This window comes from Ursus maritimus, unplaced genomic scaffold (genome assembly GCF_017311325.1).
Source record: "Ursus maritimus isolate PB19 unplaced genomic scaffold, ASM1731132v1 scaffold_21, whole genome shotgun sequence".
Taxonomy (NCBI): domain Eukaryota; kingdom Metazoa; phylum Chordata; class Mammalia; order Carnivora; family Ursidae; genus Ursus; species Ursus maritimus.
In genome coordinates, this window is record NW_024424564.1 from 22,245,071 (window position 1) to 22,265,492 (window position 20,422).

Genomic DNA, 20,422 nt, shown 5'->3' on the forward strand with positions numbered 1-20,422 from the left:
CCACTTGCCATCTTCAGGATATATATATGTGGTTTTTGGTACATTTATCTTAAAACATTTCCTCCTCTTTTGGAAATAAATTTATCAACACCTTTATAATATAAGGTCTTTCTCTTATTTTCAACAAGAATGATCTGTCTGAACAAAATGTAATTGTGTAGATAAACCAGCTTGGAGAAAAATCCCATTGTTAATGCTTCCTAAACTAAATAACGTATGTGGAGCTATTCTGTATTTTACTTATCTAGAAAATGGTTCTTTTTAACTAACATGCTACCAAGAATGGGCTGCAATTAAGGTAATCTTTTTATCTCTAACACCTAATAAACACTGAAGCAGCTCTTATGAAACCTCTGGAATCTTCTCCCAGAGAGTAAGCATGGTCACTACCAGCACATTATAGATGCTTCTAATTGATTAACTAATTATTTTGTTATTGAATTGCTTTAGCAACATTTTTGTTCACGTTTCACAATCTTTGTTTTCCTCATACCTTAGTGGCTATTTGAAAATAATATTGATCACATTTTAATCAATCTTCATTCAATAGGACATCATGGAAAGCAAATTTATAAATTAAGTACATTAAAATAACAGGCATCTAGCATGATTGCTAATGATGTTATTTTGCATTCAGAGATGAAAGTTCAATAGGATATTTGTTGTGATTAAATAATCATGATCAGCAGTGATTTGTTTTTCAATATCTAAGGAGTTTAGTTTTACCCCTACTGTTTGTGGGCAGTGGGCCAATTGTAAAGATATAAATTTTATTTTTCTTCAAGTAGATATTTATTTTTATTCTTAGAGTACATGAAGCAAGAAATAGAAGCTAAATTAAGAATTTTATGACTCAAATAAGTTTTAGTGTGTTTCAGAAAAGTCATATAAAATTCATGTTGGTGGCAAATAGATTTTCCGTATCTGTTAATACCTCTGTCTGTCATTCTCTCCATCTTTCACCTAGCCTTATGCCCTTAAATTATAGGATATTGTCAACCCAATGTACCCAAATGCTTATGACAGACATTGTGAACCACTACCAATGTTTACGAAAATGAAAACAAGCACCATCATAATAAATTGGAATAGTAGAGTGGAAAGGGAAGTGGAAATGGAGTGGAAAATTGGGGTTTGGGCCCAGCAGTACTGATTACTGGTTGTGTTACCTTGAACAACTTACTTTATCCTTTAAGATCCAAATTTCTCTAGCCAATTGCAAGAATGAAATGAAACCATGTAAGTACATATGCTTTGAACATTTTAAGAGCAAACAAGTGTAAGGTACCTGTAGTATAAATAATGATGTGATGATGATGATGGTGGTGGTGGTGGTGGTGGTGGTGATAGTGACAGACAGACTTTCTGACCCATTAAGACACTAAGACTAAAGAAGATGTAGAGGCTTTGTATTAAACATATTAAACAAATAATTGCATCGAGAATGAACGTGATTTGCCAAGTTTAACAGCCAGTTAATGCTGTTTTCACTCAGGAAATTACATGTACAAAGCAGGTAACAAGTTACTATTGTAAGGATAATTCCAAAATATTTCCGTAGACGGTACTGCATAAGTGACTAGTTTGTATATTGACATTTGCTCCTTGCGGCTGGGTAGAACTTTGCCACTTGAAGGATATATGCGCGTAGGTGCATCTGTGCCCACATGAGAGAAAGTTTGATTTGAGGTAGACAGCAAGGAAAGTAGGACATGCATCCCTTATCTATCCTGTGAACCTTAGTCCTGGCAGCATGTAAAGTAGGCTATTTTTTTTTTTTTTTTTTTACTCTTTCTGTAGGTAAAGAAAGGAATAAATATATGTGTTCTATGCGGTAGTGCTTGCCACTCTAATTTGCTGCTTAATGATAGAGAAAATAGATGAAGGAAAGCAAATTCGTTCCTTCTCATTTCGTGGGAGTCAAATTAGATTTTATTTTGGAAAGTGGTAGAATTGCTCTGCTGACAACATAATATCAAACTAAAATTTCCATAAAATAAAAGAAAGGGATTCTGTCAAAATGCAAAGCAATCAAGTGTGTGTTAAGTGCTATCTATCTATGTATCTATGAAAGGGGGGGCAAAGAGAGAGAGAGAGAGAGAGAGATTCTTAAGCAGGCTCCATGCCCAGCACAGAGCCTGACGCAGATCTCCATCCCACAACCCTGGGATCATGACCTGAGCTGAAATCAAGAGTCGGATGCTTAACCCACTGAGCCACCAAGGCACCCCCATACTCTTTTTAAAAATTTTTTTACATGAATATAGTTAACACACAATGTCACATTAGTTTTAGGTGTACAACAAAGAGATTCAACTTCTGTATACATTCTGCTGTGCTCACCACAAGTATAGCTGCCATCTGTCACCATATAACCCATATTACAGTACCATTGACCTCATTCCCTAAGTTGTGCCTTTTATTCCCATGATGATAAGTGTTCCTTATAAGAAAAGTACTACATACTTTTTTTAAACACTACGTACTTTTGATAAATAAACTGTGGGTTGTGTAGAGGTTCTCAGTTATAAGCTAAACAAAATAGAGTCCTGCCAAAAGTGGATAACATTCTAGGAGGATGTCAAAGTGTTTCTCTGTATGGTTTGATTTGTTTATGTTGCTTATCTGTCTTTGCCACTTCCTCCCTTCCCTTGAATTTGAAAACATTCTGAGAGCAACATCCACTTTCCTTCCCCTGTTATTTAGAATGGTGTTATATACAGGATGCAGGCTACATAATTGTTATTGACCAGCTCTTCATTCATATGCTCTCGAATTTTGAAGCCAGTTCTTAAAACTGTCAAAATTTCAATGACTTTTATAATCACAAAGACTTCTACTTCTTGTCAGCATAGCAGACCATAGAAATTCTCTCCCCAGGTAGACGATTAGAATAATATTTTTCCTTCTGAAATGCTGTTGGGCTTTCAAGGGGAAGATAAGAACCACTCTTCCAAAGAAGGAATGGGGGTGAAGAACAAAACAAAAGAAAGAAAGAAAACTTTGAACTGGACTTTGGGATTCTAAGTGTCAGGTCACCTGTAGGAGCAGGGTTATCCTGAGTATGGAATTCAATAGCAGCCTTGCCTTCTGGTTAATCAGTCTTGCGCCTGCACCAGTGTGGTAAAACAGAGCTTATAATTGAGTCGGGACCCTCAAGGCAGAATGTGGTGGTTTAGGTTGGTAGAATTCTCTTATTTGTAGATGCAGATCCTCTCTGGATAAAGGCATCCCCAATTCAGGCTTTCTGGATTCCTCAGATTTAGAGCAAACAATTAATTAAAGAAAACTCAAAGATCACTAAGACCCCAAGGAAGTAACCACGGTAAGTGAGAGCAGAAACAAAATATTTAGACCTTCAAAGACTACAGATACTGAAATGTCAGAAACAGAATACAAAATAGCTCTGTATGAAATATTTAAGAAATAGATAATAGAGTGGTCTTGAAAAGAATTCTTGAATTCAAAGCTCAAAGGTTAGATTAAATAGGTTGGTCACAATTAAGAATATTAATGAAATTGAAGATACATGCGAGCAGATTACCTAGAATGCCATGTAGAAAAGGAAAATGAGGGATATGAAAGAGAAGTTAAAACTGGAGAATACAATGAGAATATGTAATATCTATTCAGAACCCAGACATTGAGAATAGAATAGTGAATATCCCAGCATTTTCTGGGATGAATAGAAGATGCACAGCATAATATACCCCAAATGAATAAATAAATAGGAATCTGTATGCAGGCTCAGCATTGTTTATTGTAGGAAACCAGGGGCAAGATGATAACCTAAAAGCAGCCAGAAAGAAAACTTACCTATGAAGGAATGCTAATTTGATAAAGAGCACATAAAATTAATGCAACCCTGAGAGACATAAGATAATGAAATAATCTCTTTAAGATGTTAAAAGAAGGGGTGCCTGGGTGGTTCAGGTGGTTAAGCATCTGCCTTCAGCTTAGGTCATGATCCTGGGTTCAAACCCCACATTGGGCTCCCTGTTCGGTGGGGAGTCTGCTTTTCCTTCTGCCCCCTACACCCCACTCATTCCCTCTCTCTCCGTCAAATGAATAAATAAGATCTTTAAAAAAATAAAAAGATGTTTAAAGAAAATTTCTGTAATACTCTCTTAGCATCTAGGAATATTTTTCAACAATGTTGGTAAAATAAAAACACATTATATAATCAAAAATTGAAAAATATTACCATCAATAATCTTTTACTAAAGAAAACTTTTGTAAAAGCATCTGCTTTAGGAAGAATGGAAATTCCAAAAGGAGAAGCTAAGATGCAAGAAGCAAATAAAACAGCAAACATGGATATAAGTCTAAATGAACATTATGTAATCTAATGGCAATGATGATTTTTGTGTGTTTCATGTTGGGGCCTAGGGTGATATGGCATATTATTCACTTGTCCCCACTTGACTTCAGCTGAAGATATATGGCAGAAGGGAACTTTTTCTCTGGATGTGTGGGACTTTTTTTTGGCTAATGCCAATGGGTGAGCCCAACAGAGGCATGGTATTACAATATATTTCAAATATAATATTTAAACACATAGAATATATTAACATATTTTGTAAGTAAAGATGCATAATAATATACAATGAAATTTATGCGTGTGAACATCATGGAACACTTCTTGGAACTCTGAAACTAACCATTGCCAATAACTTCCATCTACATCTGTGCCTCTTCCCCATCCCATCCCTTTATCTCCCCCACAGGAGATAATCACTATTCGAATCACCACACTGAATTTTGAAGTTTAGTTTGTAACTATAAAATACTACTCGTTATCATGTTAAACCCATGGGTCTTTTAATTTACTTAGTGTATACATTTGTTTTTCATTTATTAAATTCTACTGAGTTGAACACCAAATAAAAATGTAATCAATATTGTTTTTAGCTAGCCATTGAAGTACAAGGAAAATTAAAATGATAAAACATGAACTACAAAGCCCCTAGAGCAATCTAATAACAAAATTAAGAAATGTGTTAATTATTAGAAACATCTTAGGACATGCTTTTGGTGCCTTGCTAGCTTTCTTGGTGAAAGTTCCAGAGTCTTAAATAATAGCTACTTTAGTGCTTAAAGTTAGCTGTTAACAAGCAGAGACTGTCTTTTTTTTCTTTATTTTTCCCTCTCTTCCCCTATGATCCTCTGTTTTGTTTCTTAAATTCCACATATCAGTGAGATCATATAATAATTGTCTTTCTCTGATTGACTTATTTGACTTAGCATAACACCCTCTAGTTCCATCCACATCATTGCAAATGGCAAGATTTTATTTTTTATGGCTGTGTAATATTTCCATTATGTATATATCCCACATATTCTTTGTCCATATCTTTAAAAAACTAACTTTACTAAAACAGTTATCCTAACTAAAGCCCATTTTTACTAGTATTTGCTAATAAAATTGCTGTATTGTCTTCTCCTTAGTACTATCAGGACCATCTTAGTCACCCCAAAGGCCCAGTTCTTGCAGGTCATCCATCATGCCTAGAATCTAATCCTTATAAAACTCCGTGTATCTCTCTTTGCCCTCATCACCTATCACTTTCCAACTCTTGAAATATTTTACTAATTTTGGTCTCCTAAGGGAGCCCTCTTGCCTGGTTGCTCTTTCTGTAACTAACAATTTCATTCAAACATCCCACAACCTGATCACCATTTCCAGCTATGGCACCAATATCCCAAATGCTTCAGCCACAGCCGGGACCTACAATCCGTAGAAATCACCAGTGTTTCAGTGTCCTTGAGCACATTATACCTCAAATACCTCCTTACTTAAATAAATTCCAAGTTCAGTCATGATAATCATTCCTTTGCTTCTTTTTGTCCCATCATACTTGTTGGCCAAATCAGCACCTGGCTACATCCATCTCTGTCTGCTCTATGTCTGCATCTTGAAGCTAAACCTATCTAGAGAAAAATACAACTCCCTTTAAAGTTCAGTATCACCAGCCTCAAGTGAACCCTCAGTGCTGGGTGGCAGTCAGATTATAATTTTCTAATCCATTCTCTCTGGTATTTTTCTAGATAACTTCATACTTGACTCTTTCATCTAAAATTTCCAACATTTTTTTCCCCATCACTCACTCAACTGACATCCTTGCATCCTTTTTCATTGAGAATGCAGAAGTAATCAGAACTTTCACAAGCGTCCATCCCCACATCTAACCATCTATTGGCATTTGTGCCTTTAAATGATACCTTTTTTCCTACTGTTATAAACTGTCTATCCATCTAGCTCAAACCAGCCTCTTCATTTCTTCATTAGATGCCTCTGTTTTTAACTATTGAAGGACATTAGTCCTACATTTACTTGTCTCCTGTCTCTCTCACTCATTCTCTCCCTCTCCCTCTCTTTCACTGTCTCTCCTGTATTAACAGATTTTTCCTTTCTACTGAAATATCCCATCAACATTTAAACATGATGTTATCTCTCACCAAATTGAAAAACAAAAAGCCTCTCAAGCCTATTTATGCCTCTAGCTACCACTCCGTTTTCCTCCTTCCCTTTATAGCATAACTTTCCATTTTCATTTGGACCTACTCCAGGCAGGCTTTTTCTCCAATGATGTCACCAATGCTGCTCTTGTCAGAGTTACTGGAACAACACTCAACAACATTAAATCCATTTGTTCTCAGTTCTAATTTTACTTGTCCTATCAGTAGCATTTGACACAGATGATTACTCATTCCTCCTGGAAACACTTTCTTTACTTGGTTTCCAGATTCTTAGCTCTGGTTCCTCTTAACCTTCATCCCCTGGCTTGTTCTTTCCCATCTATCCAATCTCTTGACCTTGAATTTTTTTCTTTTTTCTTGACCTGCTTTTCTCTGTATCATCACTTTCTCAGAGATCTCATCCTCTCTCATGGCTTTAAATAGCGTTGATATGACGGCTCCCAAATTTAAATCTCCAGCTGAGATCTCTTCTTTGGACTCCAGACTAATCTACCCAGTGTTTACTTAGTATCTATACTTGTACATACCCCTCCAGCTAATGGTTCAGAATTGAACTCATGATCTTCTTCCCATGCCTTCTCGTCCCATGGTCTTTCCCATTGTAGCAAATCGCTTCATTCTTCTAATTGCATAGGCCGACTTCCACTGCTACAGTCCTTATCGAAGACTGCTCATCTATAATACTGCAGTTGACTTCTTCATTATTGTGCTTTCAAAATAACATTCAAAGGGTGTCAGACCATGTTACTCCTTGTGCAGTTTATTCCCTCACCTCCTTCAGTTCTACACTCAAATGCTGTCTAAAGACCTTTAGAGATCTTCTTATTTAATATTGTATTTGAGGGTTCAGCAAACTTTTGTTGTAGCAGACCAGGCGGTATGTGTTTTAGGTTTTGCAACCATAGGTCTCTCTTGCAGCTACTCAGTTGTGCTTTTGTAGCACGAAAGCAGCCATAGACAATACGTACGTGATTAAGTTTGGTTATTTTCCAATAAAAATTTATTTATGGGCATTGAAATTAGAATTTTATGTAATATTCATGTGCTTTGATGTATTATTTTTCCTTTTGAGTAAAAGTCCTGAGCTGGATATGACTCTCAGGCTGAGGTTTGTTGACCATCCTCCTCACATACCTTTCTTCAACCTTATGTTTGCTATATTTTTTATCCTTTCATGTATCACAATATAACGTACTATATATTTTGCTTATATTTTTGTGTTTATTACCTTTGTCTTACAAATAAGGTATAAGCTCCTTGAGGCCCAGGATTTTTAACCGTTTTATGTACTGTTGAATTCCCAATGTAGGTGCTCAAAAATTAGATTCTGAATGAATGAAAAAATTATATTTTAAAAAGAATTAAAATTGGCTGTTAGGGATGAGATAGTTGAAAAACCCAAATTTATTTTAGAAATTATAGTTTCAAGGAATAAAATTGGTTATAAAGGATGAGATAGATGAAGAACCCAAATTTATTTTAGAAATTATAGTTTCAAGGGTTACAGGAGAGATATCATTTGCAGTCTGCAAAAGGCTCCATCCATGACTTTCTTATTAAATTGTTCATTATTATTTCTTTGTTATAAATAATTTTTTCATCTCCCTAAATTCCATTTATTTAGTTAGAGATACCTTTATGTATCCATTCCCCTTTTCATGGGATAGCCACGCTTCCTGGCCTCTCATTGTTGCCCAGGTTCTGGAGTTAAATAGACCTACAGATTAGCCACATGTACTCTTGCTTCTCTGCTGGAGGCTGCTTTTTCACATGGCCACTATAAGTGATCATATTCCACAGCATCCTGGACTTAATTTTCTAAGAATATTGACTTTATAATTACCATTTCATTCCTTTTTCTCTTGGATGAACCAAAGAAGTTAAGAAAGTTCTTGAACTTCTGTCTTTGACTGAAATAAATGAAAGAGTTAAATTATAGGCATTAGAGCATAGCTTAATTTCTATGAGCCATTTCAAGATACTGAAATTGGATTTAATTATTATATGTAATGGACATTAAACATTTATGAGATAAATGGCCTATAATTTAATTAGTGGAGTATTAATATAATTTGTTTTAAGAATAACTAATATGTAATAAGAGAAAAAGATCTTGCTTCTGGTTTCTTACATGAAAAAATTAAAACGATGTGCCTTTCTTGTACTTCTAGAAAAGACCTTTTTGTCTAACTTGTTCAAAATGAGTCATAGGTAGAGGTGATATGTGGCCAAGTTTTTCTGTAGTTAAATATCAGGCCTATTCAAGGTTGTTGCTTTGGCAATACAAAATGATGTTTTTTGAGGAGGTAAAAATATATTACTTTGGATTTTGTAAACATAGTTGACATGTATCACATAATCATTATGGTTCCCTAACTCAGTATGGAAGATGAGTCCAAAAGAAATCAGAGTTAGCATATGAGTATTAATCCTTGGTTTAAAAATAATTTATCTTGTTCTTCCTTCTTCTTCAAGTCTTGTTTGGGTTGTTATTTGTGGTATATGAATGAATAAGTATCCAACAAATATATCTGTGGTCAGCAGTGGCTTGGACTCTGAGTCTGTGTGATTGCTTTATTGAGTGCTTGTTATTTGCTTGCTTCCTTATTTTATATTAACTGGATAGACCAAGGAAGGGAGGCAAGAAACTAAGGGTGTAGCATTTTCAAAAATAGAGTTGCTCAGAGAAGACGTGAGACATTGGTACAGTAGGCAAAGGCAATACAAAATCAGTATTACATACAGTTTAGAAACCCATTATGCAGAAAAATTTCAACAAGACCATTTTTAAAACCTCCTTAAAGATAAAAAAAAATGTGCTGACTGAACAGGCTCTAAATTAGATGATTGATGTAGTCTGAATGTGGCAATTTCGTGTATGAACATTTCAAAAATAAAGGCAAAAGGTGTAATTGAATGTAGAGATCTTGAGGGCAAAATGTGTAATTGGACGTAGAGATCTTGAGGGTACTATGTGAGGTTGTACCGTGTGAGTGGCAGAAGTTCTGCCATTCAACCTCCCTTGATTTGCCATGAGTTTAGATACACACAAGTCATGTTTATTTTTACATTTTCAGCAGGTGTGACACTTTGGCAAGTGTATTGGCTTGGAGTAGAGCATGGCTTCACCTTGATTCGTGTGTCCTGATGGAATATTTTCTGAAATGATGTGTGAAGACCTTGCATCATTATTTTTCCAAGCGTGTATCAACAAAGTCTTGGTCCTATAAAAGTGCAAATAGAATGCCATGCATCAGACAGTGTGTTTGCATTTTATTTTTAGTCCCTGGAAAGATTTATAGTTTCTGTAGAAATTGCTTTGTCCCTGCTCGTTATATTTGATCTGGTCGTCCTAACTCAGAGTGTTAGCAAAACTTTCCACTTGCTGTGTGCGTGAAGCCTGTAGTGACTTCTCTTTGTGAAACATGTTTCTTCATATTCACTCTGTGGGGGGACAGTGGCTGCCTTCTAATTTCATGTTGAAATGTGATTGATCTGATTGACACTGTCACCCTTGAATGAATCCTGCTTCTTCACTCTTATCTGCTTTGTCAGAGGGGAAAAAAATGTCTTACACATCTTTAGAACATGTATGCCTACCCTAAATTTCATTTAATCCACTTGTTTTGAAGTCTCTGACATGCTCATTTCCATGTTTTTTTTTTTTTAAATGATTATTTTCAATAAGGCCTATTCGGGAACAAGTCTGTCATTTCAACAATATGCAAACTGGAATCTCTCAGTTGACCTCCATCTGATCATAGCTCTTTATTGGCAAACGTAGAAGTCTGTTGGAGAAGTGATATATACATAGGTTAAAAACATTTTCCTGAATTTGATTTTTATGGCATCTGTTGAATCTTTACTCCAGTTGTAACTTTGACTTTGTCAATGTAGTAGGTCTTTTCTTTTTATTTAAATTCAGTCAGCCAACATACAGTACATCATTACTTTCAGATGTAGAGTGCAGTTCATGAGTTGCGTATAACACCCAGTGCTCATCAACTTAATCAAACTCAACAGTCAGTGTAGTATGTCTATAGCTCTTGTTGCATTTGTTTTTAAAAAATCAGATGATCAATTTGCATAGCAAAAAAGCCCAGTCCCTCCCAAAACAAAAAAAAAGAAAAAATGTTTTTCTCTGCCTCTGTCTCCCATGACAATTAAGTTCCTAAATATTATAAACTCAAATCTCAACCTCCAGCATATCTCTGAGATACATTTTAATAACAACATGATTATCCCAGGGGCATGTTTCAACTCCTTGGGATGAGCATCATTTTATTAGATATATTCAAACTCACGCTTCACACATACACACGTGGATGGCGCATACAGCTGGAAATCCTTCTGCGTAATACGATTATGATTGAGAAAGCATGCACGTGTTCCTCCCTCCCCTTCATACCAAAAAGAAATGAATAAAGTGTAGAGTGAATTATGTTGCTTAAATCATATTTGGAAACAGACAAGGAATTTGGTTCAAAGAAAAGGAAAAGAAGATGCTGTAGGTTTTTGTAGCAGCTCTCTGCATTAGTAAGGGCAGACAGCTGTTGGTGTTTTTCAGATGTAGATGATTTTGCCTATTGTGCAGATTCTTTCCTAAATTTCATTCCTTTAAGGTTTTTAACCTTCAATAAATTCTACTTATTTTCGTTCTTCTAATCTGCATGCACTTTAAGTCATATTTTTCTCATTTATGTAGAACTTTTATTTATAGTTTTACTTCAAGTGATGAGCTACGTGCTTATTGCAAATCAAGATAAATAGTGTACTGATTGCCTTTTATAAAAGCTGTCAGTGACACTTAGGTGGCCTGAGATCTAGGTTTCCCATTTGGATCATGTGAGAGATGTTCTGAGGACATTAAGGACATCAGGAAAACCTGTCTTTGAAACAGGATCATCGCCAGTGAAGAATAATTTCTGAGTTATATTCTTAATTTAGTATGTGCACTTTAAAATCAGTTAGAAATAACTACCACCTTTGAAATGACTCTGTTACAATCACTGTTTGCTATCCCCCAAACCACAGCTTTTGGCATTTTGATTGCCATAGAAATGAATAGCACTCCACATTGTGGCAATCACACCCATCATAAAAGTTAAATGAGCATTCTTGCAACACCCGCTGGGATGGGGCAGATGTAAGAGAGAAGGATTGAGCACACAGGATAAAATGTGTCACTGAAAATTGGAACTACTCCCTTAATGCAGCCTTGTGTCTTGCTTGTCACCTGTACCTCTTCTGTTTTATTCAAAGCTATTTCAAAAATGCAAATACTGTGTCGAAACTGAGAATTAGAATGAATCATTTCTGTTATCTGTCAGAATTTGCCTCGCCATTGCTAGATCCCCCATGTTGTTTTCCTTTGCCGTGTGTATAATTTGGTAAATCTTTTTGCAGAGATACTTTATTCAAAATATGACTGTAGTCAAAATATGACTACAAAGAATTATCATTTCTGAATTGAGACCATTGCATTGCATGTGGATTTTTGTTTTATCACAGAATTTTGTAACAGATCTTTTAGTTTATTGTATCACTATTTCATTTTTAATATGATTTTTTTGGTCCATTTTGATTTGGTCTCAGAAGGGTTACAGCATGGCTCTCACTGTTGACATCTTAATGTCCAAACTAATTGAAATTCAGACTCTTCTCTGTTAGGGCTTCTTACTGTCCATTGTTGGCTCTGTTCTCAGCAGTTTGCTGAAAACACTTTTAAAAAGTAACAAGTTGATTTTGACGTGACAACCAATTTCAAAAGTTTGTATGCCGTTCTCATTTTGGAAGAATTAAAGGCTCAAAGGAACCTGACAATTCATCTTGTCTAGTAGCCTCATAGCCATAAGGAAGTAATCTCCCCTCTCCTCCACAGCTCACCCTTCTAGACATGTCAGATTCTTCTCTGTAGTAGAAAAATTAGTGTCCATGCACCAGACTATAAACACCTTGAAGGCAGTGAATCCATCTCTGAAGTCTCCTGTTAGTGCTTAGGACAATGAACGGGTAACAGTTACGCTGACCTCATACATTTGAGGGACACAAATGAGAGGTATGTACAGCTCCTGATGGTTTCTGATAAATGCTAAGTGTGCAGTTCAAGTTAGTTAAAACTGTATGCAGACTGAAAAAGTACTGTTCTTGTTCCGCACTTACCTAGAGTGTCTGACAGCAACCTTGACATATAGTAGGTACTTAGTAAATGTTTATTAAGTTACTTAGAGATTGGGCTAGAATTTACTTCTTCTAGGTCAGCTCTTTCTGCTAAATCATAATTTTTTTCCTTCTTTCAGCAAGCATTCATTGAGAATTTCTTTCGTATGCCAGAGCCTGGCACTAGCACTATAAAGACAGTTAAAATAAATTCACTGCCTGTTTCACTCTCTAGCAAAGAAGACAGATGCTTATAACAAGTAGATATAATTCACTGTGGTAAGTGTTGCAATTAATGTATGTAGACAGTACTATGGGAACATACAGAAGTAAGCTATGAATAAGAGATTGTTAAACTCCTCTTTTAAATGAGCAGAAGTTGGCTGAAAAGAAAATGGACGAAGGGCTTTGTCAGAGAAACAGTCTGATAAAAAATGAATGCTCGAAATTGCACATGGCAGCAATAGAAGTTTCACATGGCTCACACAGAGAGTATATTGGGGGCTTATTTTGGGTGCCACGTAGTAATCGGTTTCTTGCACTGGGCTGAAGAGTCTGGATTCTTTCCTGTAGGCACAGTTTGACCCTTTGAAGCCCCATTTGTGTTTCAAAAAGACAAACGGTCTAGTGGGAGATAGATTGGGGTAAAGCAGGAATTGAAGATGGGAGGACAAAAGGAGACTGAGCGAATTTAGAGATGATTGAGATGATGTATACGAGGCAGTGCCAGTAGAAATGGAGGGTGATGAAGAGGGAGAATATGAGACATACTGTTCACTTGAAATGCTCCTGTTGGCTCTAAGAAAAATAATGAAGAAGAAAGCCAGAAAGCAGATAAAGACAGAGGAACAGGCCATGAAGAGAAGTCCGTTCTGTGTGGGACTAACCAGGAGCTGCCAGCCTTGTCCCACATGTCGTTGTCCAGGACTCCCCAGCCTTGCTGCGGATGGTGGCAGTTCCTGTCGCCCTTCTCTGCTGCCCAGATTTCTGGCATCCTCCCACCCACATTGAAAGTGCACCTTGATCGAGGATTTTCAATTTTGTGTATAACAGATTTTTCATCTTAGAAACTGCTTATCCGGTTGCCCGTCTTGGGAAAGTGACTCTGACCAGGAAAACACCAGGCCAAACAGTCCTTTGTAGGGACTGTTTTGAGGTAGTGGGAGCTCTGTGTAATTACCTTTCAAATACCACCATGTAGGTGCCAACCCTTTCAAAACTTACTCTGTCTATGTGTTAAAGAACAGGTGGATCACTGAAAAGAAAAAGGAAAAAGCTAATAAACGTGGAAATGTCATTGGCCTATCAGGGAAAAGAAATCAAACAGAGAATAAGATACTACTTTACCACTGTCAATCTGCAAAAATTAAAGAGTCAGACAATGTCAGGTGTCATTAAGGATATGGATAAAGGGACCCCCTGTTACATGCTGATGCCCATGCATTTGGTACAACCACACTGAAGAACAGTTTGATAACGTCTGGCAGAGTTGCAGATCCTCTGTGATCCAGCAGTTCCAATCCTGCAAACTCTCCCAATAAGTATGGGCAGACATAGTCACAAGGATATGGATGGCAGCCTTCTTTTAAAGAAAAGTTCATCCTTAAGAGAATGGATAGTCATTCGATGGAATTCATGTAAAAGAACTAAACCTTAAATATATCAACATGGATAAATCTGAAAAACAAAATGATGAGTAAAACCCTCGTTTCTTGTGCATGCTTGGCAGGATGCCATCTCATGATGGATGATGACTAATTTATGAAATTAAATCTTTATATATTTATTACAGGTACACAAGAAATAAAAGTGTAAAACGTACACTGGAATGATAAATACCAACTTCAGGATTGTGGTTTTCTTGGGAGAATGGGGGTGATTTCAGGAATAGATAGCGAGAAATGTTTAGGGGTTTCAGTTGTCTTTATGAAGTTTCATTTGTTAGGCAAGTATGTAGTTTTTCTTGTATTCCCTGAAACTTTTGTTTGTATACCTACAATATTTATAGTAAAAACCCTGCATATGGCTTTACTCATGTGTTCATTCATTCATTTAATCTGTCTGTTAATCTGCTCAACTACCCATTCACTTATTCTTCTTTCTCAATTTTATTTAATCCAAGAAATGGTGATTAGGGCTTAAACCAAGTAGGAGAAAGAGACCAAGTATAATTAGAAGACAAATTTAAGGGAGATAATTGGGTAAAGTTGTTAAGACTTAAAATTGAGATATATATATATACATACATACATACATGAAGGAAGGCAAAGAATCAAGGTTCTAGCTTGGCATTGGCTGTTAAGCCTGCCAATGAGACAGAGGAGGAGGAATGATGTTGGAGCAGAGGGGGAGTAAGGTATCAAACTTTGAGTTCATGGTACACTTTTTTTTCATAAGTCGGACAGATAATCTTTAATTCAGTGATTATTAAATATCTGCCATGGACAAGGCACAATAAATAGAAAGAGATCCTTTAAATGTATGCATAAATACTCTTTTTCATGAGTATGTTTTTTTAAAGTTTATACCATTATTTTTTAAGCATCATGGTGCAGTTACTGCTCCAGTAAATGCAATTGGGTAAGCAATTTCAACTGAATGAATACAGCTGAATGATAGTATGTAGCCTTCGTTAAGTTACTCAGTAACTATTTGAAAAAGAGTGAGAATCCATTAAATACTTCAGCCTGGTTAAAGTCATTTAAGTTTGCAAATTATATTCAGAAGCTAAAGGTGGTTATCTTGAAACCATCCCCCAAATTTATAGTGTATTAATTAATAGCTGGATAAGACTAACCTCAGAAATTCTTCCTCAAGAGTTTTTTAGTTCATACAACAGTAAATATATGACTGTATGGATGAATTCAGCAATACTTTGAATGGAAATAAACAGATTTATAAAATTAGAAATATTTGACCAATATTTCTGTCTTCATCTTTTTCAAAGCTTCTGTTGCCTATTGATTTACCTTCACGAAAGGGAAGTGGTTCACAGGGACTAATGGGATGAGAAGACCCAGTTATTGTGTGGATTTCCAGCTCCTGCCTAATCAGACCATTTCAGCCAAGCCCTTTTCCTTTTTCTAGGCTCTACCCAAACCATACATTTAAGTCCTGTTCTCAGTGGAGACAGGAGTGCCCAGTCCTAAATCCCCATATGGTTTTACCATTCCTCCTTCACAGATCTCTCTCCAAGACTACATAATAGGCAAAGGCCAGGAAAATAACTTTGTCTTCTAATCCGGTCTGCTCAGGATGGCCTGTGAGCTCACCTGAGTTCTTGGGAGCTTCAAAGGTGTTAGACTAGAATCAGACCTGCATAGTCTTGCCTTTGCTCTGCCCCACCCCAGTGTACACCTATTATTTTAATTTTGCATATTTCCTCCAGTGTTGGAGAAATAAGCCAAAGGCCACAGTCAAGTAACAATAGTCATAATTCCCCAGAGACTTGAAAAAGACATCATCTGTTGCCTCAGTATGGCGACCAGTCAGCGGCTTTGAAGTAAAGCATCTGTCCTCTTCAAGGAAACAAGAAAGGTCTGGTTCTCCTTTCTGTGAAGTGGGAGGCGGTATCCAATGTGTTGTACGGAGCCACAAGCTCCATCTTACTGGTTTGCAAGCTGCTGACTCTCTTTGTTAACATGCTGAAAATTTCATCGGCTGTCTTTAATAAAAGAAGATGTGTGTGAGGGAAGACATCAGCAGCTGTGGTTGGGTTTTTCTGTTCCGCAGCCTGTGAGTCACAGCTGGCAGAGAGCAATGACACCAGTGTGTCGTCAGCCAGCCAGTTACCTGGACTTCTTGCATTTCGGTTATGTAGCTCGGTAGTCTTCAATTCTGTTTAAAAACTTTGACATGCTCCTATCTGGTTATGAAAAGGCTTTTTCTGCCCTCTCCTGTCTAGTAATATTTAGTCATTTACAGCTTCTGTTAATAAAGTTTCATTTGAACATTTACTGCTTGGAAGATAGACATTTGATCTGATATTCTTTGTTCTATAAGGGACTTCGTCCTCCCATAGGAAACTCAAAAGTTGGAAAATAATATGATCTAAGATCAGGAAATAACCTCTAGAACACTGCTTCTCAAATTGTAATAAGCATACAAAACACCTGGGAATCTTGTTAAAATTCAGATATGTTCTTAAATATATACATTTTTAGTTTACTTGGATTCTTTAAGGAACACAGTATGTGCGAACTTTTATGGGATCTGTTATCCCGTTTTAAGTTCATAATGTCAATGTTTGATTATCTTTGCTGAATGAGTAACATGCTGTTACTGGGTGGTTAATGCAAAAATTAAAGTTACCCCCAAAATGCTATTATAATTAGCATCCAGAACTCACTTTGATGACAGCTTTAACTTCTTAATTGTGTGTGTGTGTGTTTTTTTTTTTTAAGAATAATATTCACTTTTCTTTTTTTATCCTTTGATGGCAGGGAGGTGTCTCCAAAGTATTCCAAGGACAGGAGAACCCGGGCTACAGTTCAGTAACAATAGTAAAGCCTGTTTCTGTGGCTGAGCCTACTTCACCACGTGTTTTCACATCTCTCCCCTCCAGCTTTAGCCTGAGAAAGGCCACACACTTAGGAAAGGTGGTAGGGCCAGGTCACAGATCCACAGCCCTGGCGTGCCGTGGTCACTCACCCACACTGACGGGATTCTGCTTAGTGTTTTTGAGATGATAAGCAGACAGAAAAGAAGAGGGAAAAGGCACTAATGCTGTATTCTCATACAATCTCAGCAGCAACTCTACGAAGCAAGTACTGTTACCATCCCGTTTCTAGAAGAAACTGAGGTCTCAAGTGTTCGCTCAACCTGTCCAAGTACACACAGCTCTGGGGCAGAGCTGGCTCCGGCACCTAGGCACTGTGGCTCTGCGACTTTTGAGTGTTTTTAATAATCCCCTTGAATTGTAATTATAGTGAGGCACAGATACTTTGATAATAAAGTGATTCAGGAAATAATGACTATCCCACAGAGCCATCTGGTTTCTCTCAGCCCCCGTCCCTGGGCCTTTTCTATTTCTGGTTAGCCAGGAATGGTCTCCAACCGTGGTCCTCCCTCCCCGTATCCTTTCTTCCCACTCAGGATAGCGAAAGTCTGAACATTTTATCTACTTAGCATCTCTAGTAATTCGGGCTGTGAACACACTTTGCCATCAGTTTAGTAGCTGTTTATTGATAGTTGTGCTAAGATCTGTGAGGGGAATATAATTCAGAAATGTGTCTAGACATCAAGAAACTCAAGATAATAATGGGCTGAATGATAAAGTCCTTTTGGGAAGATAGAGTAGGCGGTGTTATTTTAGGTTCCCAGGGTGGAGCTTCATTGTACATGTAATTTAGAGCTGTGTTTATTTGGATTGGGGCTTAAAATTAGAAATTGACCATCTGTATTTTTCTTGATAAGTATGGACTCATCCTGACCAAAAGGTTTTTGAAGGTCAGGAATAGCTTATATTTGCAACATTATTTTTAGAAAAGAAAAATAGGATGTAGAAAAGCTTGAAAATAATGCCCCGTAGTTGAGGACTTAAGAGAATTTTGCTGTACATCCAGAGACATATTATGGAGCCATTGAAATAAAAATTGTAAAGTGTGTGTAACAGCATAAAAATCACAAGCATGCATGTGCTATACCTCAAGCAGAATAAAAAGAGGAAAAATATGATAGGGGACCTCACTAAGGTCACAGTCGGCGGTTGAGCGAGAATTCAAATCCAGACCTCTTAAAATCCAAATCTGATCATCTCTTTCCAGTTGGTTTATTCTGAGCTATTCAGCCCTGCCCCCAGCATTGTTTTTGGTTCGGAAATAATTGTTTTTACAGCAAAGAGTGGAGTCATGAATTCAGCTGAAAAATGCACGCATTTTGTGAAAATACTAAATTGTAAAGAAAATGTGAATTACTTTACACTGCATCACAGAGTTGCCAGGTGACACCAGCTGTAAAATGAAAGCACAATCTTAGCATAAACATTTTTAGTTTCATCTGATACTTGAAATATGCATTTGTGTAACTGCCAAAATATTAGTTGCTCTATGTTAGCCAGAAAGTTCCAGCGACAAGACAAGAGCAGAACAGCCTTTATTTGTAGATAGCTAGCACAGTATTTTTTCTTTGGGAAGGACTTTTGTTGTTGTTAACTAATGTCTGAGAATTTGGGGTTGGAGACCCTTGTATTAAAACAGTGATACATAACTCACACTTTTTTTTTTAACTTGGCCTTTCATATGATAACTTTGTATTGCAAATATCACACATTACAAAAAATTTTGTGATCGAGAATCACAACTACTTTTAAACAAATAATATAAAACTTTTTTTACGGTGGTTACATTTTTCTGCGCTACGTATCTATTTTGGTATGTTTTTACTTTGCTATATTTATAATAAACATCCACCATTAGAAGTTTAAAAAATTGCCTTCAAAATGAGAACTTTGTCTCATTAAACTACTTGGATTAGATTTGGAAAGGATGTGAGTGATTACATTTGAATTTTTTTTTTCAGCGTTTTTACCCTGAAAGCATCAGTAAAATTTTACAATTTTTTAACTTATTTACTTATGTGCCTAAATGGCCTGGACTATTGCTAAGAAGAGGAGGAAACAAAGAGTGGGTGGATGTAGATTTGTCAGCTTCTCCAATTTACAATTTCTTGGCATTGAGTTGAAAAAAGAAAGTTCAGTCCTATCTGAAAATGTAGAACTTTTAAATTTTTTCTTCGAAAAGTACAGTCTGGCTAGGTTACTAGGTTTTCAGATGTAACCTGTGCTTTCTCATTAAAGAAGAATATTTTTCTAGCTGCCTGCCCTATTTAAAGCACAAAGTACACCAGCTGTTTGAAAACTTTTTTTTTTCTTCCTAGTTATCTTGGTCTATTTGTATAAATTGCTAAATTGCTTCCATAAAATGCCTCCAGACATAAGGGAATCATTTGCATAAGTGGATGAAGATTTTTGTCTTCCATGAAGGAAAGCTTGAAACAAGCCTCTTAATCATTTTCCTCCCTCTCTCTGGTTCCAGTATCCGGCAGCTCTGATGAACCTGGGGGCTATTCTCCATCTCAATGGCCGGCTCCAAAAGGCTGAGGCCAACTACCTGCGGGCGCTGCAGCTCAAGCCAGATGATGTCATCACGCAGTCCAATCTCCGCAAACTGTGGAATATCATGGAAAAGCAAGGTTTAAAGACGTCCAAGACCTGACACTGGAGGGCAGTACCTTGCCCTCCTCCATATTTGAAAGCTGGCTTCATTAATGAACAGAACTTCCCAGCAGTGCTATGACAAGAGCTAGTATGGACTTGAAGACGGGGGGCAGAGGTCACTGAGGTCACTGCCACTTCTGGGAGTATTCACTTTGCTGTTGGCAGAGCCATTAACACCAAAAAGAGGAATATTGGAAACCTCCTGAAGGACGTAATTGTTACCCACAGAACTATAAACCAGAGCACTTAAAACAGGATCTTATGGCATTGGGGGGTGGGGTGGGGGGGCAAGGAGGGAATCTAAGTTACAAATTTTGCTCATTTTTGAAAGCTAATTTAGAAATTATACTGTTCCTTAAACACTGTGAGAGGAAGTCAGAGTGTCTATTCGGCCCTGGTAAACTATTAAGATCAAGTGTTAATAGAGAATGATTCAAGTGTGGTGTGAATCCCAGTGAGCTGGCTGGTTGTCGTGACGCTGCTGTCTTTCCCTCTTTGAGACGGCCTGCTTATCAATTTCTGAAACTTAACAAAAAAATTTTTTTTTTAAGTATGTCAAGTTCCGTC

General features: G+C 36.9%; 1 protein-coding gene across 1 annotated transcript in view; it reads left to right on the plus strand.

The window, feature by feature from the left end:
• Window positions 1-20,102, plus strand: part of TMTC2 (transmembrane O-mannosyltransferase targeting cadherins 2) — a 388,624-nt gene extending 368,522 nt beyond the window's left edge. Inside the window, exon 12 of the mRNA XM_008683605.1 lies at window positions 19,674-20,102. Coding sequence (XP_008681827.1) covers window positions 19,674-19,853 — 180 coding nt within the window. The 3' untranslated portion in view covers window positions 19,854-20,102. The remainder of the gene's footprint in view (window positions 1-19,673) is intronic.
• The last annotated feature ends 320 nt before the right edge of the window (window positions 20,103-20,422 follow it).